General features: G+C 48.7%; 1 protein-coding gene and 1 long non-coding RNA gene across 4 annotated transcripts in view; one reads left to right on the top strand and one right to left on the bottom strand.

Moving 5' to 3' along the window:
• The window catches only part of CHAT (choline O-acetyltransferase), a 60,623-nt gene that overhangs the window by 35,277 nt on the left and 203 nt on the right, over positions 1–25,143 (bottom strand). The window contains exons 2-6 of the mRNA XM_055538501.1: positions 17,900–18,002; positions 7,068–7,259; positions 6,348–6,466; positions 4,805–4,858; positions 1,025–1,205 (exon numbers count right to left, since the gene is read on the bottom strand). Coding sequence (XP_055394476.1) covers positions 1,025–1,205; positions 4,805–4,858; positions 6,348–6,466; positions 7,068–7,259; positions 17,900–18,002 — 649 coding nt within the window. The remainder of the gene's footprint in view (positions 1–1,024; positions 1,206–4,804; positions 4,859–6,347; positions 6,467–7,067; positions 7,260–17,899; positions 18,003–25,143) is intronic.
• On the top strand, positions 9,852–17,696 carry LOC129621749 (uncharacterized). Of its 3 annotated transcripts, XR_008699658.1 has the most exons (4): positions 9,852–10,592; positions 11,835–11,962; positions 14,395–15,324; positions 17,166–17,696. It is a non-coding gene; the product is annotated as an uncharacterized LOC129621749 (long non-coding RNA). The 3 variants fall into 3 exon arrangements; XR_008699659.1 differs by lacking the exon at positions 11,835–11,962 and having other exon boundaries at positions 9,928–10,592; positions 15,123–15,324; XR_008699657.1 differs by lacking the exon at positions 11,835–11,962 and having other exon boundaries at positions 9,933–10,592; positions 15,151–15,324.

The raw sequence follows: 25,143 nt of genomic DNA, 5'->3' as shown, positions 1-25,143 counted from the left end.
AGCCGCATTCAGGTGGTTTGGTTCAGAGCAGGAGTCTTAGCATTTCTGGGAGGGATGGATACTATGGTGTGTGTGTGTGTGGCGGGGCGGGGGGCGCTGGGATATTCTGGGTTTGACTTTTGAATCAAGGTGGAGAAAGCTTCTTGTCTTGTGGCCAGCCAGGGGTCAGGTGGGCTTCCAACCTGTGAACAGCCATGTTTTGTTGGCAAACTTAGGGCTCCCAATTTAGACAGCAAATGTCAAATGAGCCTAAGAAGAAAACACTATAGAAAAAAATACCAGGGGAGTCCCTGGGTGGGTGTCAAAGTTGGGTTTTAATGAAAACAAACAGCTTTTCATCAGATGAAATATTTATGTGGAGCCTCAGTATATAAAGTACACTGCCTGGCGTCCCCTGAGCCCCTACAGGCTCTTTTGTTCCCCTGGAGCCCAGTCTGAGGGCCTGAGCTGCAGGGGATAGAGCACGGGCTTGTGACATGGGCAGACCGAGGAGTCCTTCTCACCCTTGGACAAGCCATTTAACCTAAATCTCATCTCCTCATGCGTCAAATGGAGATCCAAGGCCTCCTCTGCAAGGTCATCCTAAGATCAGATGGGATGATAGATACCAGGCCCACCTGGACGTGGATGCCCAGTCGGTCAGTCTGTAAGCTGTCCATCTGTGTGTGGTCTCCAGGAAGGCCACGACCTGGGTGACTGCATGTGGAAGGGCTGAAGACATGCTGGGTCTCATTGACGACCCTCAGTCCATCCAGGCAGTTCATTGGACCTGACTTGGCTAGACAGGACTGAAATGGGAGCCTACCAAAGGCATCTCGACTGACGATGCTCCCCCTTCTTAAAATCCAACCAGTGGAGAGAAATGGGACGGACAGAAATCAAGAGACCCTATTTTGGGGCCACCCTGCCCCAGCTCACCATGTGACTCTGGGAGGGGGCTGAACACCCTGGAGAAGCAGGAAGGGATGAACAATGTGCACCCCTCCCCAGGCCCGAGAGGCTGCAGGAGCAAGGGGCCGCTTACCTGGTTGCAGCAGGCCACAATGACGTGCTCCGGCTCGGGCATGACACTGCTCTTCTGGGCCACCAGCGTGTCCTGGGTGTGGCCAGGGAGCCGGTAGGAGGAGAAGAGCCCGTAGTATTGCTTCATACAGAGCGGCTGCCCTGATAGCTGGCCCTTGGCACAGTCGGTGGGGATGGAGTGGCTGGAGGGGAAGGGAGGGAAGAGAGGCTGGGAATCAAAATCGGTTCTACTCTAACTTGACGCCAGAACTGCATGATGATGGCCGTTCAAGAGCTAGATTCCCATTTTCTAAAGTAGCGGAGCGCCCCAGGAAGACCCTCGTGTTCTCCGGCCTCCATTAGTCTCCCTCACTCCAGCCTCACGATGACACGTGCAGGTACACATCTGGCCACTCTGGGCCTTTGCTTCTGCTGCTCTGCTTGGCACGCCTTCACCCTCAGCCCTGCACTCAACTGATCTGTTTAGAAGACTCCCTTCACTCTTTTGAGAGCTTACTCCTTCATCAGCTCTTCCAGAAGCCTCCTTTGAGTTCAAGGTGGAAAGCTCTCTTTCTCCTATGATCTCAGCATGTCTCAGGTACTTCCTTCCTTCCTCCTCCTCCCCCACTTCCTCTTCTTCCTCCTTCTCTCTCTCTCCCTCTGTCTTTCCTCTTCCTGTTTCACCCTCCCCTCCACATTGCACCTCCCTTTCCTCTTACTCCATTTTTTTCTCTCTCTCTCTTTCTGCCTCTTCTTCCCTCCCTTCTTTCCTCCCTTCTTCCTTCCTTTCAGCCAACAAATGTGACAGAGCTGTTTCCTGGACCAGGCACCATTCGAGCATCTGGGGAGGCAGGTGCAAACAAGAGCTGAGTTTCCTGTTCTAACGGGGCCCAGGTCGGGGATATGTAAGGGTGCAAAGAAGCAGGCAGGCAGCAAGATGGGGTGAGGAGACAGCGACCGGCAGGGCAGGAGGAGCGACCAGGGGTGGTCTCACTGAGGATCAGACCCGAGAGCCGAGCCCTGGGGTCAAGAGGCAGCCACGAGGTGAGCTGGGGCAGAGTGAGGCCCAGGCGGGCTGGGCGGAGCATCCCACTGTCCTGCTGCTCCAAGTGTGGGTGTCAGATTGAACTGGAATGACCAGCTGATGACAGGCTGGTTGTGGGACTCCAGGGGGAGCTTTCAGAAACTTGTAAGAACTTGACAGAGGACGTTTATTTGTGCTAACTCCAACAATAAAACTAGAGTTCTTGTGTCTTGTATCTATATGCCGTTTTTCTGCTAATTCAGTTGGTGGCTCAGATAGAAAAAAAACTGCCTGCAATTCGGGAGGCTTGGATTCAATCCCTGGGTCAGGAAGATCCCCTGGAGTAGGAAATGGCAACCTACCCCAGTATTCTTGCCTGGAAAATTCCACAGACAGAGGAGCCTGGTGGGTTAGTCCATGGGGTTGCAAAGAGTCGGGCAAGACTGAGCAACTAACACTTTCTCTTTCAAAAACATTTTACTAAATAAAATATATATTGGCCCTTCACCATAGATTGTTTGAGGAACACTGGTCAAAGATGAAAGAAAGCCAGTTAAAGCTGAGTAAAGAGATGGACAGAGAAGTGGGGAGGCCTGTGGCCTCTTTGGCAGCAGAAGTCGGGGGGCATGATTCATTCTTGGGGCAGTGAGAGCACTCAGGGGCATGATCTGATCCGCTTTGCTGTCATAACGGCCCCGGTTCTGGGTGGAGAACAGGTGGAAGCCGGTCACGGGAAGGAGGCTGTGGGCTGCTGGGAAGGTGACGGGCCTGGGGAGGGTGATGGGAATAAGAGGAGGGTGTGAGTATGGGTTCTGGAGGGAGTGTGATATCCCTGAGCTTGAAGTAGATGAGCAGGCGAGGGAGAAAGATACCATGGGTGACTTACAGGATCCTGGATTCACCCCCAGGGCTGTGTGGCACGTTTACTGAGATGGCAGGACAAGGCAAAGAGCCTGCTGGGCCATGGGGAGGGGGCCCCAGGGTCCACTGGGGATGACTCAGTTTGCAGTGACTAGGAGGTGCCCCAGTGGGGATGTCAGGGGGTCAGATACGAGCGAGAGGCTCAGAGAGGATGGACACAGTTGTATTTGGTGCTGTTTATGTGTCTGTTTCGCTAGATGGTCTGAGAACCTTTTGAAGACAGGGATGGGGCCTTATTTCCCTTCATCTTTGCAGCATCAATTTGAAAAGTGAAAAAAATCGGCAAACAATAAATGCTGGAGGGGATGTGGAAAAAAGGGAACCCTCTCGCACTGCTGGTGGGAGTGTAAATTGATACAGCCACTATGGAGAACAGCATGGGGATTTGTTTAAAAACTAGGGACAAAAAACTATCATATGACCCAGCAATACCACCATTGGGCATATACTCTGAGAAAATGATAATTGAAAAAGACACATGTACCCCGAAGTTCATAGTAGCCCTATTTACAGTAGCTAGGACATGGAAGCAACCTAGATGTCCATCGACAGATGAACGGATGAAGAAGCTGTGACACAGAGAAACAATGGAATATTACCAGGCATAATAAAAAAGAACGAACTGGAGTCAGTTCTAGTGAGGGGCATGAAGTTAGAGCCTGTTACACAGCGTGAAGTCAGTCAGAAAAAGAAAAAAAATTCAGTATATTAACACATATACACAGAACTTAGAAAGATGGTATTGATGAACCTATTTGCAGGGAAGGGACAGAGACGCAGATGTAGAGAATGAACTCATAGACACAGTGGGGTGGGGAGAGAGTGGAGCAAATGGAGAAAGTAGCACAGACATATGTGCACTGCCATGCGGAGAACAGACAGCTGGGGAGCACAGGGAGCCCAGCCCGGAGCTCTGCGACGACCTGGGGGCGGTGTGAGTGGGAGGGAGGTGATATACGTATAATTATGGCTGACGCGTTGTTGAATAGGAGAAACCAACACAATACTGGAAAGCACTTTTCCTCCAATTAGAAAAAATTGCTTTATAAAAGAAAAGTGAGCAAATGAATAAATGAGTGAATGAAGGAAGGGTCCAAAACAGGCCCTTGAGCAATGGCATAAAGTTCTAGCTTTACAACCCTTACAATGATTAGATGTGGGAGCTTACATATGGACATGTATGGGTATGTGTGTCCGTGCGAGCGCGCGCACACACACACACACATGGGATTCTGGGGTCTAGACTGTCAGTGACGGACAGGTACAAAGCTGTGGGTGGGGCCTAGGCCATTCTTGCCCTGCTGCTCAGCCGGACAAGGTAAAGGATGAGATTCTCTGAAATCAGTTGGAGGGTCATCAGCACTGAATTCTGGGGGATAGCAGAGAGCTCCTGGTGAGGAGGAGAGACACCAAGAAGACACCACGGGGAGGCAGCAGCTGGAAGGCCTGGAGACCCATCGAGTTATGGTACGGTGGGGAGTGCGCAGGCAGAAGCGCAGAAATGCACAGAGAGCTGCTGTGCCTGGCTTAGGGCCGAAAGCCTCCCAGGCGTCATCTCACAGGACAGTGGCCGCAGCCCCAAGAGGCGGCCACGTTATTATTTCCGTTTGACACGCAGGAGTCTATGGTGGCCGGAGTGATTACTCACTCCAGGTTGCCACATCATGTGTTGTAGGTGTCAGGGTTCTAAAGGTCGTTCTGAAGCTCGAGATGTGCAGGGGGTCATCTGCTCAGTGACAGAAGCCGGGAACACAGAGCTGAGAAAAGACATGGGCCCTGCCTCCGCGAGCTCCTTGGCTAGTGTGGCAGGAGCCAGATGAAGAGGGCACTGCCCTTCCCAGGGGGGCTCAGTCCTACCTGTCCAGCAGGGCCTTGTAGCTGAGCACGCCGGAGATGAGGTTGGCTGCAAACCTGCAGAGAGAGATGAGGCCTTAGTCTCTCCTTTCTGGGGCCCAGGGGCCCTCCCTCCTCTCCCCCTTCTTCTTTCATTCTTTCCTCCTCTTTCTCTCTCCCCCTCCCCCTCCTTCCCTCCTCCTCTAGTCTCTCCCATACTCATGGACCACCCACCAGATGACTGGCCTTAATGGTGCAATAATCAGATAGGGTTCCTGCTGCCCCATCCCTACCCCCAGGCTGTCAGTTTCCTTCACAAACCTTCACAAACACAGACTAAAAATGGTCCTGAGGAGAGAACTTGGGGGAGGAGAGGAAATTGGAAGGTGAACGAGAGCAGGAGGGAGAGGAAGCCAGGAGAGGCCACGGAGCAGGCAGGAGGAGGCTAGACCATTAGGGGCGGTGTTCTTCCAGGGGAATGCCTGTGCTGGGACTGGACTGGGCCAAAACCCCAGGGTTCTGGGAGATCCAATCTCCCAGGAAAAGTCAGTAATTTGGTCTCCTTAGTGCTAATGTAAAAGAAAGCCAGGTGCTGTCGGCTATAAAAAAGTCACCAGAAAACCTTACCACAGGACCCTGTCATCTTAACTGCCCATGGACCATGAGCCTGGCTTAATTGCATCAGGAGGAAAACACCCTGCTTCAACGCAATTTTGAGAACTGTATACAGAAGTCATTCATCTGTCCACATACTTCCCTTGTCCAGGGAATGCCCAGCTGTAGGGGAAGAGGGAAGGCTGCCCAACCCCCTCCCCCTCCAGCCAGCAGGTTGCTTGAGTTGGGTGAAGAAGGAGGGGGCGGGGCTCTTCCAGCCTGGATCAGAGGCCAAGGTGGAGCCTGCCTCGTGGTTTTATTTCCTCCCTCTGAACTGTCTCCATGCTGTGCCACATTTTGGTCTTGAGGCCAGAGACCTGGGTTTGGCTCTGAGAGACCCTCCGCCCTGCTCCACTCCTGCATAAACGGCCCCTCTGTTGCAGTCATCAGCGCACCCAGAGGCCGGTCCAGCAGCTCAGTGAGCTCTGAAATTGCAGCAGATGGCAGAGACTCTGGTGGTGGCTGGCGGGAAGGAGCCAGTCCCACTCCCTGGGAGCCTCTGCTCAGAGCTGGGGCTGCAGGGAGCAGAGGCCTCTGAATCAGACTGGGGCCACGCATCCCAATGGCAAGCCCCAGCTTCAAGCACCGGCGGGATCAGAGACTACAGATTTCCTCCCAGGACCTCAGCCAGGCCAGACTGCCATGAGGGCACCTGGGGCCCATGACCTCCCCACCCCATCCCACTCCACCCCAAATAGATATACCTGAGGAAGACCCTGTGTTTGTTACCCACGTGCCCCTCACCTACTCTTCCTTTGACCCCTTGGCCTGGATGGCCACTGTCTCAGGGCCATTTGGCCTCAGAAAGCTCAGCCAAGGCACGAGCTTTAGCCTCTCCTTCCTGGGGGTGGGGCCACGCCCCCTCCTCCAGGCAGACTCCCAAGCTATGAGCCCGGGAGCCTGGTGTCCTCACCTTAACTGGTCATTGGTGTCTTGGAAGTGCTGCCGGGCAAAGATCACAGCTGGGCTGGAGTTGACAGGCAGGGCCAGGCGATTGTTGAGATACATGTCGTTCAGCCAGTACTCGGACACCTGTCAAGGAGGGTGCCATTATGCCCAGGGGCCACACACACCCTGCCTGGGGAACACATCACTCCCACCTTGGCATTCCGGAAGGGAAATGGGGACCCTTCACTAGATCATTCATTCATTCCACAAACATACACTAAGCCCCAGTTACAGGCTGGAGCTTGTGGCTCCCTGAGCCGTCCCGCCTGTCGCTCAGCCTCATCCAATGCCGTCTCCTTTCTTCCCTCTCAGTGTTCATCCTGTGTGTGTGCTGCTCTATCCGTGTCCCCTGCCCAATCTTATGAGTGTCTCATTCCTGCCTTTCATCCCTTGACCCTGACTTCATGCTACCCCTGCTGCTCCCAACCCTATTACTCATCTGCCCCCATCTGTCCACCATCTCTGTACCCTGTCTCTCCCCATAACCCCATCTTTATCTGCATCTGTCCCCTCTCAGCCTCTCACCCTTGCCCCTTACTATCCCGCTGTGTATCTCCCATGCCTGTCCCTCCCTCTGCCCCATCTTGGTCACCTACCTGCCCCTTATCCAAATCCCTCTATCTTCTTATCTAACTTCTGCCCCTTGCTCCATGGGCTGCTCATCTGCTGCCCCAGCAGCTCTTACCCAGTTGGCAGTCTTCTCCTGCCGTTCTAGGAGCTTCTGCTGCAGGGTCTCGCCAAGGCCACCAGGGGCCCCAAACTGCTGCACGATGGTCTGGCTCCTCCTGAATTGCTCCTGGGGTACCAGGTGCTGCATGCACCGCAGATAGGTGGCCAGGGTCTGCTGCAGTGGGGGCACAGGGAGTTTGGGCAGCCCCTGGAAGACAAGGTTCACAGGTTCTTGTGCCTGACCTTAAGTGTGGCCCCCGTCTGTCCCCAGATTGATCCCCTGTGTCTACCTCCATCTGCCCATCCCTGTTCCTTATCCTGGGACTTGTCTGTTTCTAGAGCTCAGCTCAGCAGAGCTGTGAACTGAGGAGGCACCTGTTTGCTTCTTCCCACACCTCAGCCCTGCCCCTAGCAGGGGACCAAGCGCAGAGGAAAAGACCCTGATGCTGACACCAGACAGAACAAACTGCTGGCCATCTGTGTGATCTCTGGCAAATCACCCCTACCTCTGTGCCTCAGTTTCCTCCCCTGTAAAATGGGAGGAAGAAACTCCACTTCTTATAAGATCAGAGTGATTATGGATGTGAAAGTGCTTATGAACCATTAAGAATGAGTCTAAGATGAAACAGTCCTGTTATTGATACTGACTGCTGGCCACTCTTAGTTTAGGAGCTGTTCCCAGCTGGGGCTCCACAATCCAACTGATCTCTGGACCCAAAGGGTGTGACTCTAGTGGAGGGGTTTGGACAGGTGAAAGATGGAGAGAGGAATAGCTCACTGCGTGCCCTACTGACCAGAGTTCTGCATGATAGTCTAATATTCATGACATGGGAGGGTGACTCGTGCACTGGACTCCTTATTAAATCCCTCCCTGTTATGAAACCCAGGGAGGGGCATTTAGCTCCACGTGGGTATGGGACGGGGATGGGAGACGATTCTTCCACTCTTAATCTCTCCAAGCTTCAGCTTCCTTATCCACAGGACTTAAACAACAATCCCTACCTGAGAGGGGCACAGGTAAATAAGAGAAACAACTGGCCCCATTAGGCACATCATAAAATGTCATGATATGACTATCCTTCTACCTCCAAAGGGATTGCTAAGATAAAACCCATAACTCCTGGGGTCCCAAAGCATCTCGAGAATCTCAGTAGAACTCCCCACCCATGTGCTCCTGACGTGGGTTTCCCAGTTAACAAGCTCTATCACTGTGGGATTGTGTGTGTTCAACAGGGCTATGGCTTAGCCTGGGCAGGAATTTTTGTCCAATTTTCAGGTGAGGAAAATGAGGGCCTAAGAGTGAAGAGACTACTCCAAAGTCATCCAGCCATTCAGTGGCAGAGTCAGGCCCTGAAATAATCCCCCACCCCACCCCACCGACAGCCCTCCGCTCCTTCCTCCTCAGTCTTTCTCGTCCTTGCTTTCTTTTCCATCCATCCTTCTCACTTAGCTGGTCACAATGAGAAGCCATTATTTTTCATATTACTGACTAAACTTTACAAAGCTGGCAAAGAGCGGACAGCCTTCTTTCCGGGGTTTGTCCTCTGTGGGGTGGTAAAGGGAGTGAATTTTCTACCCCAGCTGGGCTGTGGAGCGAAGGGGGTCCACTGCGTACTTACCTGTGCTCTGCTCCTGCTGCTGCAGGGACTGAGGTGAACCCCCCACCCCCGGCCAGTGTGAGTGAGCTGGAGCGCATGCGCGGATGAGAGAAGGGGATCCGCCTGTCTGAGCCTGTTCCTCTAGAGCTCGCTGCCCTAGGCGGAGGGAGGAGGGTGTCACTGCCAACTATGGGCTGCTCCTGCTGCCCTGGGGAACACTCGAGGATGGGTCTGGGCAGCAGTCTAGGTGGCCCAGCCCACTCCCAGAGAGCCAGGTCCAGCCCCCGCCGGCCTCCCCCCCTTCTCTCTCCTGGGGTCTTGGGGATCCGTGTGGTGGGTGAGTGGGGAAACATGTACAGAAAGCCCAGTCCAGCTGGTGACTTGTCCAAAAGTGGCCGCAGGTCTGGTTGGAGCCACCCTTCTTCAGGGCTGTGAGAGTGACTCAGCCTGGGTCTTGGGGAATCAGTGATGCGGAAGAAGGAATGAAGCAGGAACTCTCTGCTGGAATGTCTCAGCCCCTCAGGGTTCTTCCCAGACTCTCATGGATTTCTGACTTTGCCTGGGTACAGAGACAGGGGCTTGTACAAAGGAGGGCCTTTGTGTCCTGGGATCTTAGGTCAATAAACATTTCTGGGCAATTTATATGAGCCAGGTCCTGGGCTGAATTCAGGGACAATGGAAAGACAGAGCCTGCTCTCAAGGCAGCCGCAGTCCAAAGGGAGAGACAACAATAGAAGTATTTGTCAGACTGTTTGTCTAGACAACGTGGTGAGCAGCTTCACAGAGAGAAGCCAGAAAGCTCTGATCAAGTTTTCAAATGAAGCCCTGGGTGCAGGTTGGGGTAAAGAGGTGTCAAGAAGACCACTGTGGCACACGCGCTTTGGAAGGTGAGTGTGATACAGAAGGGGGTGCCTGCCCAGGGAAGGGTGGCGTTGTCTCAAACTAGTAGGGAAGTTGGAGCCTTAAGGCTCCAGGGCCTGTGATGTGACAAGGCTTAGAGCAGGGAATTCAGCCTCATCCTCAGGCAATTCCACTGGGCTCAGAGCCATTGGAAGTGGAACTTGGAGAGCGGGAGGCGCCGAGAGAAAAGAGAGTACCTGGCCCAGATCAAGGACTCTCCCTGGCTTTGGGGGTAGCCGTCAGCATTCCCTCGGTATTCCCTGAAGACACTCCCAGCTCCGCCAGGCCCTCCCAGGCTCCTCAGCAAACTAGAGGCAGGGTTATAGCTGGCGTTCATGCCCAGGAGAGGACAGGGCTAGGCGCCAGGCAAGATTCGGAGGCCAGTCCCACTTAGTACTGTTAGGTAGGTAGAATAGGGAAAAGGAGTCCAAAATGGCGGTGGCTAAAAGACAAGGAAGGTCAAAGGAAGGTCCGAGGACCACAGTGAAGACTTCAGGCAGAACAAACAGCACTCCTGGCTAAGCCCAATTTGCATAGGGCAGGCCCAGGTGGAGGAAAAACATAAAAGGAGGAGCCAAAGTGCTTTCTCACGGACTCTCTCTCTCCCACGTGCGTGCACTCTATCTCTGTCTCTCTCTCTCTCTCTTACTCTCTCTCTCTCCTGCTATCTTCTAAATAAAATGGAGCTGTAACACTGATTTGCCTAAGAGCTATTTGTCCAAGACCCAAGAGCTGTGACGCGCCCAGGGCTTTAATGTCCGTTGCTCCAAATCTTTGTTGTGATGAGACAAAGAACCGAGGAACATACACTCGCGTGACATCTATGGTGCCGTGACTCGGATATAACCTGGCTGAAACAACCTCTGCGCGGAAGAGGCCAAGCACAGCAGGAGCCCAACTCAGCGAAGCTCCCACGCTTGCAGAAGGCCAAGAAACCCAGTGCAGGGGAAGGCTGGTCGTGCTGGAAACCGGGACAGCAAAAAACAAACTCAGCAGAAAGCTCACGCAGCCCAGTCTCAGATTCCAGAAGACCTCCGGTTAAGGTAAGAGGTCCTCACTCCCATGGCTGGAGGGACCTTTACAAACTCTCGTTTCTTGTTTCCTTGAACCTCCCGCGAACAGGCGGGCGGCAGGGGGCACAATTGAGGGACTCTGGAGAGGCTACTCCTCAGCATGTCCTAAAGGCGCTATCTGCTGAGCCCCAATAGCTGTTACCCAAGCCGGTGGGGGTTCTTCTGTCCTTTTTCTTCTCTGTGCTAAGGATCAGACCAATGAAACTGAGCACCGGTCAAATTTTCCGGCGGGCTATGAAGGGGATTCCTTGGCACGTTTTTCCCACTGCTTTTCCCTCCTGTCCTTCAGCTCTCTCCCGGGACTCAAGCCCGGCCAAAACTAATGAAACTCAGGCTCTGATGTCTCATTGCAAAAATTCATTGAGAGACAAAGAGGTGGATTTGTTAGGATCCAGAGAGAAGCCACTCTTCAGGGTGTGAACCATTGCCAAGGACAAGGGCTGGGGCCATGGAATTAGGCCTGGCTAGGTTTTGTGAAGGGATGGAATTCATATGCTAATGAGAGGATCATCTCAGCCATTGGGGAACCACCCTCTCCTCCCTCATGACCTTGTGCCTTGGAGCTGTCCTGCCACCTCTGGGTGTGTCTGTTGGCTTATAGATTGGGGATTAAGGTTTACTTGAATTTGACTTGTCATCTTAGACTCAGTTGATTTTACTTGGTTTACATTATACCCTTGTGCTATGTCATTCTTTCAAAGGTTGTGCTCTGCCCCCTTCCCTCGTTTCATGCTCTTTTCCTGAGCCCCATCCAGACCCACAAGGTTGCCTCTACAATCTTCTGGAGAGACAACCAGAAAATAGCTGGCCTTGGGAGGGAAATACTCTATAATATCCAACCTCCTAATCCTACCCAATACTGGTCACACTGGAGATCTTGGGGACACCCAAACTCCAGTCCGGGGGTTCCCAGGAGGTCATCATGCCTTGACCTGCCTAGGGATCAGTCTTCGAAAGGTTGTCACGCCTCAACCTGTTCGAGGATCCTCTAGTCCCAGGGGTCCCAGGAGGCCATCACGCCTCGACCTGCCCGGGGATTTGATCTCTAGGAGGCTGTCACGCCTCAGCCTGCCTGGGGATCTGCACCCTGACCCAGGGATGCCTGGCTCTCAGGTTGCAACAGTTCTGGGTAGGATAAGCTTCAGAAAGACTCACCCCTAAGGAAGTCGAAAGAGGTCTTTTTCTTTTCTCCCTGTCATGACTGTCTTTCAGATGGGAAATAACCAATCCACTTCCCAGCAGACGCCCTTGAGACGCATCCTTGATACCTGGAAGCTGTTCGACCCTCTAGCTCTAAGGAGAAGTCATTTGAAATTCTTTTGTGCCAGTGCGTGGCCACAGTATCCACTGGGGGACAAGGAACACTGGCCTGAGGATGGAATTTTAAATTATAATACCATCCTGCAATTAGAATTATTTTGCAAAAGACAAGGGAAATGGACAGAGATCTCCTATGTCCGAATTTTCTTCCGACTAAGAGATATGAAGGAACTCTGTCTTAAGTATGGGATTGTAGTACGCCCTTAAAGTGAGCCCACTAGGCAAATCGTGTTAGGCACAGGCAACCAAGAAAAGGAACCCCCTTGTGAAGGCTCACCTCCGACAGCTCCCGAGTTGCCTGGTGCTCCTTCCTCGTACCCAAACGTGCCCCCATATCCGGAGCACCCCCTCCACAAAAGCCATCTCGAGTATGTCCCTTAGTTGAAACTGGAGGAAAATTCGGACCAACCCAGGTCCATAAGCCCTTCTCCCTCTTAGAACAAAGGCAGATCAAACAAGACCTGGGAAGCTATACAGATGACCCAGGCAAATATATAGATACATTCCAACATATTACCTTGGCCTTTGACTTGATGTGGAAAGACATCATGGTCATATTTAGTCAAACTTTATCTGATCCTGAACATACCAGGGTCTTAAAGGAAGCCTGGAGGTATGCAACAGGGCTCCACATGTCCAGTGATAGATACCCAGTAGGGGAAACTGCAGTCCCCTCCTCTGATCCTAATTGGAATTATAATGACCCTGAGCACATCTGGGAAAGAGATCATTTTCTAATCTGTGTGAAGGCAGGACTGAAAGCAGCCCAACAAAAAGTAATTAGCTATGCCCGGGTCTCAGCAATAACTCAGGAGCCCAATGAAAACCCCATTGCCTTTCTGGAGAGGCTAAAAGAGGCACTCCAAAAGTTTACCAACCTGGACTTAGACTCTTACGTGGGACGGGTGATTTTAAAGGACAAATTCCTGTCCCAATGTGCATCAGATATCAGAATTAAGTTACAGCAGCTACAACAGCAGGACCCTGCTGCCTCTTTAGATGAGATGGTCCAGACAGCCACCAATACCTTTTATAACAGAGAACAGGAGAAGGAGGCCAAGGCCCAGGAGAAGGAGAGAAAGAAAGAGACAAGGCATGCCCAGATGCTGGCCGCCCTCCAGAGAAGCCCTATGGCAAACCCCGAGTCCTTGAGGGAAAAGGCAGATGCCTGATCTGTAGACAGGCGGGGCATTGGGCCAAAGAGTGTCCAAACCGTGACAAGTCTCCTAGAACGGCTTGCCACAAATGCCGTCAACTGGGACATTGGGCAGCACTCTGCCCTGGGGATCCAAGAGCCTCAAGGTCAAGTGCCAAGCCTACCCTCACGATGGTTCAAGAGGACTGAAGCAGCCGGCTCCAGCCAGCCCGCCTGTCACAGATAACCATCACGGGGCTGGAGCCAAGGGTGCAACTGGTGTGGCAGGTAGGTCTGAGAATTTCTTGGTTGACACAGGGACCTACCTACTCTGTCTTGATCTCCTACTCCAGAGCCTTCTCCTCCCAAACCTGTACCATTTTGGGTGCTACAGGAAAAGCAACTACTAAAAGATTCACCTAAGCACTTCTTTGTTGCTGGGATGGACAAATATTTTCCCACCAGTTTCTGGTGGTCCCTGAGTGTCCTACTCCCTTATTGGGAAGAGATATACTCAGTAACTGGGGACCACCCTTGTGATGGGAAGTTTTTCAGCCCCCAGAGCTCTAGAGCTCCTGGTTACTACTGAAGAACCCATTACACCTTCAATAGAGAGGGACCAAAAACTATGGGAAGACAAAATTAACCCCCAGGTGTGGGACCAGGGGATTCCTGGACAAGCCCACCAAGCTGAACCGGTCATCATTGTCCTCCGAGATCCCACTCGGTTTCCTAACCGGAAACAATACCCTCTCAAAAGAGAGGCTTGGGAGGGACTACAGCCTTCAATAAATAAAGTCCTTGCTTGTGGGCTATTGGTCCCTACCAGTTCGCCATGTAACACCCCAATCCTCTCAGTAAAGAAAAAAGACGGAACCTGGCAAATGGTTCAAGATCCTGGATCATAAATGAAGCTGTAGTCCCCCTCCATCCCACAGTACCCAATCCCTATGTAATCTTGGGAGAAATCCCACCCAGTGCCAAGTGGTTTATAATCTTGGATCTCAAAGATGCATTTTTTGCATACCACTGGCTAAAGAATCCCAATACCTTTTTGCCTTTGAGTGGGAAGCTCCAGGAGAAAAACACCAACAGATGACTTAGACAGTATTATTATTATTATTCAGAGTATCTCTGAACCTCAGGGGTTCAGAGATAGGCCCCACCTGTTTGGACAGGCCCTTAGCCGGGATCTCCTAGATCTGGACCTGGGACCTAATGGGAAAATATTACAATATGTAGATGACCTACTGATCTGCTCTCCAGATGAGAAAAGTGCCCAACAACATGCAATTCAGGTTCTAAACTTCTTGGCAGAAAGGGGATATAAAGTCTCCCGTGCTAAGGCACAGATGGTCGAGACAAAGGTCACTTACCTGGGAGTTCAGATTACACACGGGTCCAGGAGGCTGTCCTCTGATCGGGTACAAGGAGTCCTCCAGTTGCCCTCCCCCACAACTTGAAAACAATTGCGAGCTTTCCTGGGGCTAACTGGGTATTGTAGAATCTGGATACCCAACTATGGTCAAATTGCCCAGCCCTTATATGAAAGCTTAAAGAGACGAGATGATTCAATCCCACTGATGTGGGGAACTCCTCAAAAGAAGGCAGAGGCTACACTAAAACAGGCCTTAACTCAGGCACCTGCCTTGAGGTTGCCAGACCCAGAAAAAGCATTCCAACTTTATGTCCATGAAAGAGAGGGAATAGCCTTGGGAGTGTTAACTCAAAGGTTGGGATCTGAGCCCCAGCCTGTAGCTTACTTATCCAAGAGGCTCGATCCAACTTCCCGAGGTTGGCTCCCCTGCCTTCGAAATCTTGCAGCTATTGCAATCATGATAGAAGATGCTTTAAAACTCTCCTTTGGGGGCAAACTAACTATTTTTACCAGTCACCAAGTAAAACAACTCCTAAATGGGAGAGGCCATTTATGGATGTCTGATCAAAGAATCCTCAGATATCAAGTAATGCTGATGGAAAATCCAGGCCTCACTATATCCCCTTGTGAGGTTCTTAACCCAGCCACCCTCCTGCCTACCCCCGAGGGCTCTCTCCCCTTTCACTCTTGTCTAGAAACCTTGGACCACTGGACAAAACCCTGAGAGGGATTGTCAGAAGATCCTCTGACCAATCCTGAGGAAATCTGGTACACTGATGGAAGCAGCTTTGTCTTGGATGGAAAAAGAAGAGCCGGATATGCAGTAGTCTCCAATTTTGAGACCATAGAGGCTAAGCCTCTGCCACCAGGTACTTCAGCCCAATTAGCTGAGCTCATAGCCCTGACTCGAGCTTTAGAGTTGGGAAAAGGAAAAAGAATAGCCATTTACACTGACTCCAAGTCTGCCTTTCTGGTGCTACATGCACATGCGGCTGTTTGGAAAGAAAGGGGCCCCTTGACCACCCGAGGGCCCCCAATCAAATATGGTGATCAGATTCTTCGACTCTTGGAGGCAGTCCATCTGCCCACTGAGGTTTCAGTCTCCCACTAAAGGACACCAAAAAGGGAACACAGCAGTGGCACGAGGGAACCAAGCAGCTGATTAGGCAGCTAGGAGAGCAGCATTACAGAACCATGACCTAATAGGGATTGGCACCTTAGTTCCACAGACTAATTTGCCAGAAACTCCTTCATATACTGAAGGTGAGACTCTTAAAGCTAAGAGCGAGGGCTTTCAAGAAGATCATATGGGGCGGTTCCAAAAGGAGGGACTCCTTCTTCTGCCTGGAAACCTCCAATGGAAGTTGGTTAACTACTTACATGCCACTACTCATTTAGGAGAAAACGCCCTCCAAAGATTACTAGAAAGGTCCTTCAGAGGAACAGCTTCCAAACAACTATGAGACAGGTGGTCTCCTCTTGTCCCACTTGCCAATTAAACAACCCCCAAAGAGCTCGAAGACCCCAGCTGGCCCAGCCCATCCAGCGACGTGGGGCCTACCCAGGAGAGGACTGGCAGATGGACTTCACCCAGATGCCAGTTTCTCAAGGGTATAAATACCTATTAGTTATGATAGAATCATTCACAGGATGATTTGAAGGCTTTCCCACCTGGACCGAGAAGGCTGAGGAGGTGGTAAAAAACAAAACAAAACAAAACAAACACGAAAAACTGCTCCATGAAATCATTCCAAGATTTGGTCTGCCCAGGTCATTATAAAGTGACAATGGGACATCATTTACTTCTAAGGTCACCCAAGGGGTCTCGAGAGCATTGGGCATTACTTATTATCTCCATTGTGCCTGGAGGCCTCAATCTTCAGGAAAAGTAGAAAGAGACAATCAATTCTTAAAATCAGCGATAAAAAAGATAACCCAGGAGACCTCCCTGGGATGGAAGGAGGCTTTACCAATAGCTCTCCTCTGCACCCGCATTGCCCCTAAGGAACAGGTTGGTCTTAGTTCTTATGAGATGCTATATGGGAGACCTTTTGTTTATGTCAATGACCTCTTCCTAGATCCAGAGGTTCAGACCCTCCAGTCTTATACCATGGCCATTGGGCAATTCCAACAGGATATACGCTTGTGGGGTATGAACCAGGACCCAAAAGATTCTAAAGAGTCACCACTATATGCTCCAGGGACTCAAGTCCTAATTAAAGTCTGGAAAGATGGGTCCCCAAAGGCTCAACTCCAGCCCACATGGAAGGGCCCCTACCCTGTAATACTTTCTACCCCCACAGCAGTCAGGGTACCAGGACATGACTCCTGGATTCACTACTTACAAGTCAAGCCGTGGAAGAAAATAGAAGAGGACACTCGATACACCTGTGAGCCCCTGGGAGATTTCAGATACCTATTCAGAACTACCAATGAGTGTCATTCTAATGAACACCCCCAAAATCTGGTTTCTGGGAATAAGATTCCTCAGGATAACTCTAAAGAGCCAACACAGCTTGACAGAGACTGTACTCCAAAACAGACAGGAGATAGATCTTCTGATCCCTGAACAAGGAGGGACTTGAGCCATCCTGGCCATGTGAATTTAAAATTGACCAATGTCCCTACTAATCCTTGTTATGCTATATTGATGATGCCTATGATTATTCCATGTACTGTCAATTGTATAACCTGTTTTGTCTCTGCCCAGGTCAACCAGCTACAACATGCAGTGCCAGTTCAACAAAGATATAAAACTACAGCTGACCACGGAAAATATCACACACCCTTGGACACCATTATAAGGACTCTGAGGATTGAGACTAGCAAGAGGGGGAGGCACAATACCCCTCGCCACCCCAGTTCAGCAGGAAGTAGCCAGAAAGACCTCGACACCCCTATTCCCAAAGAATTGGGCCTCCCATCTCTTGAGGGGGGCATGTTAGGTAGGTAGAATAGGGAAAAGGAGTCCAAAATGGCGGTGGCTAAAAGACAAGGAAGGTCAAAGGAAGGTCCGAGGACCACAGTGAAGACTTCAGGCAGAACAAACAGCACTCCTGGCTAAGCCCAATTTGCATAGGGCAGGCCCAGGTGGAGGAAAAAACATATAAAAGGAGGAGCCAAAGTGCTTTCTTACGGACTCTCTCCCTCCCGCGTGCGTGCGCTCTATCTCTGTCTCTCTCTCTCTCTCACTCTCTTTCTCTCTTGCTATCTTCTAAATAAAATAGAGCTGTAACACTGATTTGCCTAAGAGCTATAACACGGTTTGTCCAAGACCCAAGAGCTGCGACGCACCAAGGGCTTTAATGCCCATCACTCCAAATCTTTGTTGTGACGAGACAAAGAACCGAGGAATATACACTCACATGACAGTACTGTTCTGGAAGCAAGGGCTTGTGAATGGGGAGAGCAGGGATGAGAGAGGGGGCTCTGAACATCACTTACAGGCTCCTCCTCACTGCCTGGACTTTTTGCCGCCATCTTAGGGGGAGCTTTTTCACAGATGGGCATCTTGGTGGCTTCTGATTGTGGACGCAGAGGTGTGGACCTGGGGACCAAGAAGCAGACAGGCATCAACACAACAGCTGCCCAGACCTGCCACAGGACCCTTCACCTCCCACAGCCTGTCCCCCTGCCCCTGTTCTGACCAGTAGGGTTCCCTGGGCCTGGGAAGACCAGTCCTCCTGACCACAGCATCCTCTCTGCAGCTCCAAACAGGAGAGGGTGGGACCTGAAGTGAGTCTCTGGCTGGCCCCTGCTCCACAAGACTGTGGTCATCCAGCCTCGACCTACCAGCCCAGAGTGGCACGGAAGGCAGCAGGGCTGGGCTAACCGACTCCAAATGCACAGGGGCCGCTGGGAGAGCCCTCATGCTGTCTCTGCCTGCGCTTTGCAGGCTAAAGCCTCTCCTTCCCACTGACCGTGAGCTTCTCCAGGTAAGACTGCATCTGTCATATTCAGTTCCTCACCTCTGGGCCCTAGCCCTGTGCCTGGCATGAAGTAAAATCAGTGTTGGGTGGCTGAGTGCAAGGAATGCACATGCCCATGAATGAATACAAGGTCCTCTAAGCCTCTGGGCTCCAGGAGGCACTATAGGCTGACTGCAGACTGGCCTGTGGCCGAGGCAGGGAGGACCCTGCTGGATGGGTTGTGACAGGCGGTCTCGAGTCTGCTGGCTCCCAGTGTAGGTGGCATGAGAATGCTGTGGGAGATGGTACAGGGAAGCTGGGCAGTCCAGGCCCTAGGGGCCACCTGACTAGGCCTAGGAAGAGGTGGATTGATTCTGAAGGTGCAGTAGAAGTGAGCCAGGCCAAGAGGGGTAAAAGCTAGTTTTTAAGGCTAGTGGGGCCCAACCTCTGCCCCTAAGCATAAGCTTGACTCAGCATAAGCTCCCACCCATGGTTTCCACTCATCCAACCCCTATTATCTCCCAAGAGCCTAGATCTAAGGCTTAGCCCATTCTACTCTCAGGCAGGTACCAGGGTCCAGCCCCAGTTGGATCCAGGGATTTCCTCGGGAGGATGGCATGAGTGAAAGAATAGATAAAGAGTTAAGGAAAGAATTTTGCAGTTAAGAAAATAGAGGAGAGAAAAGAGGCTGATATTCCTTGATTTACGCAGAAAGCCAATAAAGCCCCAGCACGGGACTTGCTCTGTTCACGTAGGCTGCAGGCGCCCTCTCGAATCGCAGAAGGTGCCCCACCTTAGGCACCTTCTCGAGTGGGTCTTAGAAGCCCAGGCAGGAAAGTGAACGCAGAGAGCCCCTGCGCTCCATGGGATCAGCCTGAATAGGAAAAGGAAAGAGAAAGAACGACATGGGGAGACCAAGCCTGATGAGCAAGGCCCACACTTTTTTTTCCAAAGTAGTTTTTATACCTTAAGTTGTGCATAGAGGATAATGGTTGGGGAGGGGGTGGGGGGCAGGTTAGAGTCATGCAAGGTCAGCAGTCCTTGATCCTTATCGAAGCCAGGCTTTCTTTCTGCAAACTTATCATATGCATAAGCTTTAGGTGATTTACATCATCTTCTGGCCAGGAGGCCTGGTAACGTTTTATGACCCTTTTTTCAGAAAACTTATTTTTCTCTAAAGGTGATTATTCTAAAGTCAGGTGCCACTCTCCGAAAGGATTAGATAAAGTTGCATTCCTATAGGGCAAAAGTGTGGTGGGCTATAACAAGAAAAAAATTAACTCAAGGGTCCAAGGTTACAAACATTAAAGCTACTACTTACATTTCTATACACCAACTATATTAATCAATACACTCCCAGGGACACAGTAGGTAAGGGATATGGAAACTTGGCAGCAAGCATTAGCTCAACAAAGAAATCCTCTACTAGTTCTATTTTAACAATTTTAACTCTCTGAGAAGCTCTGCATTGTTAGAATATCTTAAGCTTCCCGTGCCTCTAGTGGTTGGGAGGCTGTGAATCTGAACAAACCTGTCAGGCAAGCTAGAAAGTCATCAGAGGGGTTTGAATTGAAACACTCCTATTATGTCCAGGAGACTTATTAACTAGAGTTTTAAGTTGATTTTCTTACAGAGAAAGGTGGTTGGGGATAGCCCCCCATTAATGTCAGAAGAGTTGGTGAAAGTCGTAAAATAGTAAAACAGATTCTGGTTTTGGGGTAGATGCTCAGGCAGGCCCAGAGGGCTCGCCTTGCCCACCAGAACCCTCCCACATGACCTTGTCATGGGCAGGGACTCCCGTGCTGGCTCCTGGCAGGTAGGCAAGGTGGCAGAGTGGGTGTTAGGGGCAAAGCACAGTTAACTCAAAAACAGAGCATCCAGAAAGATAGATAATTCTGGCCCAGGGGTGGAGGAGCCAGGGGTTTCCTGGCAGCACTGCCAGAGAATGTAGAGTCCTTGTGGGTCCCATGCCACAACACTTGGGACTAGGAGGTCCTTAGACAGGTGAGCGCCCTGAAGCATAGGCCTGTGGCTACCCACTGCAAAGCAGAAGCAGCAACATTCAAGGGAGAGTCAGCCCTAGTGCCATGGGAGTTTTGAGAGGATGAGGAGGGCAAGGTCAAATTGGTAAGGGCCCTAGAGACAGTGAAGCCAATGCCTCTTCTTGCAGCAAAAGCATACTATCTTAGCATGTGTCTTTGTCTTTGGATAATATTGCTGAAGTTAATTTGTAATGAGCTCTCAGTTAGTTGGCCTAAAGAAGAGTAAGTGCTTACAAATCAAACCATTCTGAATATAAGAAAAATTAAATGAATTTCAGGTTCATGTGAACTGGGAAATATTAAATATTAAATTAGTACCTAGTATTCATGCTTCAGTTAGTTGATCTAACTAATATAGACATGTCTTAAGAGTCATCAATATAATAATCAGTATAATACCTTCATTGTGCCTAGATTTAATATAAGCTAAATAAGATCTTATTATATCTGTTACAAATTTGTCAGCAAGGAAAATAACTCAATGTGAAGAAGCTTTTAAGACAAGATAATGTAAATTAGATAAGAGCTTTTGATAAACTCTCTTAAGAATAATTATGCTTTAGGAATGTCTATCTATTTTAGTCCATCCAGTCAACAACTTGAAATTTTAGAGTTGTGCTAAATTAAGTTTATTGAACAGCTAGTTCACTCCAAAATAAAATAAGACACTAAAACATTAATTACTGAATACTGACTTCCTTTTACAGAGAAACTAAAGATATTTAGACTAATAATGAATATGTTTGGTGCCATCCTGAGATTGTCTCTCTAAGAAAGTAAATATTTTCAGAAATTATAACTGGTATTTATGTTCACCAACCTATAGAATGGTAATATAAAGGACAGTCCATGGTTGCTTAAGGAAAGTAGAACATGAGTTTTCAGTGAAGAAGGCAGGAGAAATGGAATTGCATTTCATTATGGGAAAAGGAATTAGGTCTGACTTACAGGTTTGGGATAAGCAAATTAAGTGATGGCTACATAAAATTAGGAAGGTTTGTGGCAAGTAGACCCTGAGAAAATTCAGGGCTGGCTTTCCCCTGAATTTTGTGTATGGAACAATTTTTCTTAGGATGTTGAATTGCCTTTAATAACAGATTTTAAGTTTCTTTACCTCTTAAGTGATCGGTTGTATTTGCCTTTGAAGTCTTCTAATGTAACTTTGGCTAAGTGAGTAATTATTGTTTCTCAAGTGACCTATGATCCCATTTGCCTGGGTGTTCTAAACTCTTTCGATATTTATTGACCAAACTTCCTAAATCAAATTCTAATGAAGTCTTTTTGACCTCTCACTAACTTTGGGATGCTTCAAAGGGCCCCTGAAACATCCCAAAGAGAGATACTAAACTATGTTCATTTGGTATGTCAATTACACGGGAAGCATTGTCAAATGACTAATAAACATTCTTAGGTTATATTGTATGGTAAATATTACTAATAAAATTTTTCTAAAAATTATATAGCTTTCCTAAAATCTGGTATGTTCTGGTAAAAAGTTATCAGTCATAATTCTGGTTATTATCTTACAGTGTTGTCTGTCAGAGCAGTAACCAAGTTTCTGTGTATTGTAATCAGACTTTAAACGTGCCTTCTTAAGTCTTCTGTCATTATTGACAGTTTTGATTTCATTCTGGTGCCTTTGCAAAATGCTGCCTCTTCAAAAAGATTAACAGAAAGAACTTTGGAATAAATACAAGTTTATGACTTTCAGACTATAATACTGAACTAGGTAAGAAACTGAAAAATCCTAAAGAGAAACCTGATAGCTTCACAAACTGTTGACAAAAATTAGTTACATAAGAATAAGTGAACTGTTGAATAGGACTATGATGTTTACTGTTTCTGTCTGAAAAATTACAAATTTGAATCTGCATTTTCCAGGTGTAAGGAAAATCTTCCCCTCAAACTAATTAGGACTTAGAATAATTTGGTAAATTATACTTTTGTAAGCAGAATTGAAACATTTATCTTTTTTTCTCTATCTGCTCCCTCCAGAGATTGTAAACTCTTATGTTTCCAGCAACTTTATCAGATAAATTAGGAAAGCTACCTCACCAACAGGTACAAAAATCTCAAGGTATTTGGGGGACCTTGCTGGGAGAAGTTCACCTAGATCTGTAATGTGAGACATGTGATAAGTCTTTGCCATGACTTTCCTAGCCTTAAGAGGTTTGTTTTTTAAAGTTCAATCTGAGACTCCTTATAAAAGTTTCAACAATGCAAAAACTTTTGATCAATTATAGTTATCTAAATATCAGGCCAAGTTTCTTTGAGATCAGACTTATTTTGCAACAGATTAGTCTTAATTTGAATATATGTGGTAGAAATGAGGGTAATTTTAGAGATAAAAAGATTATATTTCAATGAATATTAAATCCCAGTTTTGTTAATGGAGGTCTGTATTTACTGACTCACATCCCACAAAGTCCCTTGCCTTTATGGTATACTAATGTAAGGTTTAATTGAATTGTTGAAAGAAGACTCTAAGTTTTGTTTCTGAAGCTTATCTCAGTAATCTTTGGATGAAGATCAGATGCTCCACAATATGATCCTGGGGATTATATAAACTGGACATTCTATATACATATATATATATAATACATATTATATATATACTGGACAAGACATACTTTCAAGTACCTTCTCCAGCCTGGATGAAAGGACTTTTTCTCAGGTACTCTTTAAGTACTCATGTATGGTGAATCTGAAGGTAAACTGACCCTTGGATTATTTCCCACTTGCAAAGGCCCCTACACCAGACTGGTCTATAGAGAGGACTGCTGACCTCAAACTCACCTTAAAAGGATGTTCAGATGTTCAGGTACTTATACCAGGATGAGAAGACAGCATCAAAAGTAGACAGCTTACCCAAGATGCAGGACCTGATTTGTATGATCATTTATAATGTTTTCTTGACTTCTTGGACCTTTGCGTATGGACCAAATGTTTTCTATCATGGAGACAATCCTAAGCTAGTTTTGAAAAAAATCAGTCCAACTGTTGGGTTGGGGCCGATTATCTGTGTCTAGTACTTTTAGATTACCTAGGTGGATTTCTCTGCTCCAAAGCTCTAACTGGACAAGCCTCAAAAAATTTTATTTTAGAGAAAGAAAGTTCAGTCCCATTCAGGCTACTCTTGATATTACTAAGTGGGATCCTCTCACCTAGTCAGTTAATAATACCTGCTCTGGTACTGGCCATAAATATGAATTTTCCTCTAACTTACTCAAGATCAATCAGAGAAACAAGCACAAATTCAGCCAAGGAATAAAACCTCCCACAATTATGGGATGGATTTATGTGGTTAACACCAGGCTGTGGTCATTTAAGATTTAAGGGGAACCTTTATCTTGGGAACAATTAAATTATACTAAGGATAACCAGCCTAATAACTAGAAAATCAGGTAAGAGCTTTATGGATAGTGCCAATATATAACTTCCTTGAAAGATAAATATTGGAATAGAATGCTAAGTCACTTCAGTTGTGTCTGACTCTGTGCGACCCCATAGACCGAAGCCCACCAGGCTCCCCTGTCCCTGGGATTCTCCAGGCAAGAACACTGGAGTGGGTTGCCATTTCCTTCTCCAATGCGTGAAAGTGAAAAGTGAAAGGGGGATATACTGGACTGCACCTAATGGAAGTTCTTGGTTTAATTCTTACTTATGACTTTAATAATACTGCTAGCTATGTTATTTGTACTTTGCCTGTATTACAAGATTATTGTTTCTTGTATTACCAAATGTGTGACTGAACCACCAATAAATATAATGATGACTAGGTGGTTTGAAGCAGTTGATTAAATATATAGCTCTATATGCAATCAATGGTCATAATAACATAACTCTAGATATGGGAAGATATAACAAGAGGGAATTTTTCCTCGACCATAACAGATTGAGTAAGAGAGGTTGGTCCAGAGCCCTTTGATTACTGTTGATAAACCCAGTTCAGTAGCTGCATATTAAGTGGCTCATGAGAGAAATCTTCGCCAGACTTAGGAATGAGCCTTCCTAGCACTGTGGGACAAAATGGTCTTGAAAGGTCTCCCCAAGTATTGTTGAACTTATAACCATGAGGGGGCCCTGTTAACTTCAAACTGGCACTTGCCATCTACCTCCACAAGGATTAAATCAGGTGCTGCTGCAGCTGCTGACCTTCAACACCCCCTGAAAGGAGTCCAGGTTGAAAAACAGAAATGGGGGTGGGGGGACCGGCACCACAGGTCTGCAGATAAAATATTTTCAGGAGCTGATTTTATGGGTCTGCTACAATCCTTCATGGTGAAGACTGATTCTGGTTACGGGCAGGAAGCTTCGCCAGACTAGCAGAAACCCTCAGGGAAAATATGTGCTTGATTGCATGTATTCTCCCTTCACCAAAATCACGTATATACTGCCCTTCCCCACCGCCTCTTCGGAACAGCGTCTCAGCTTTCTGAGGTGCTAACTTACGGAATGCAGCCTTCATTTTACCTCAAATAAAACTTAACTAGCAACTCTCACTTGCACAACATTTTAAATTCGACATCATCATCTAGCCCCCTGTCCGCCTGTCCCCACCCCGAGTGGGGAAACACCAGAGGCAGGGAATCCCGCATCCTCCTGGTTTTCCCCGACGGCGGCTGCCCGGGGGACTGGGGGAACTCCGCAGGTTCTGGGGGTCTCTCCCCCCGGCACAGTCCTTGGACCCAGCCTCCCTCAGATCGTAAGCTCAGCTCCCCTCTCCCGGTCCGCGCTC

This window comes from Bubalus kerabau, chromosome 1, assembly GCF_029407905.1.
Source record: "Bubalus kerabau isolate K-KA32 ecotype Philippines breed swamp buffalo chromosome 1, PCC_UOA_SB_1v2, whole genome shotgun sequence".
NCBI lineage: Eukaryota > Metazoa > Chordata > Mammalia > Artiodactyla > Bovidae > Bubalus > Bubalus kerabau.
Note: the sequence above shows the minus strand (reverse complement) of the source record. Positions and strands in the feature narration are given on the sequence as shown.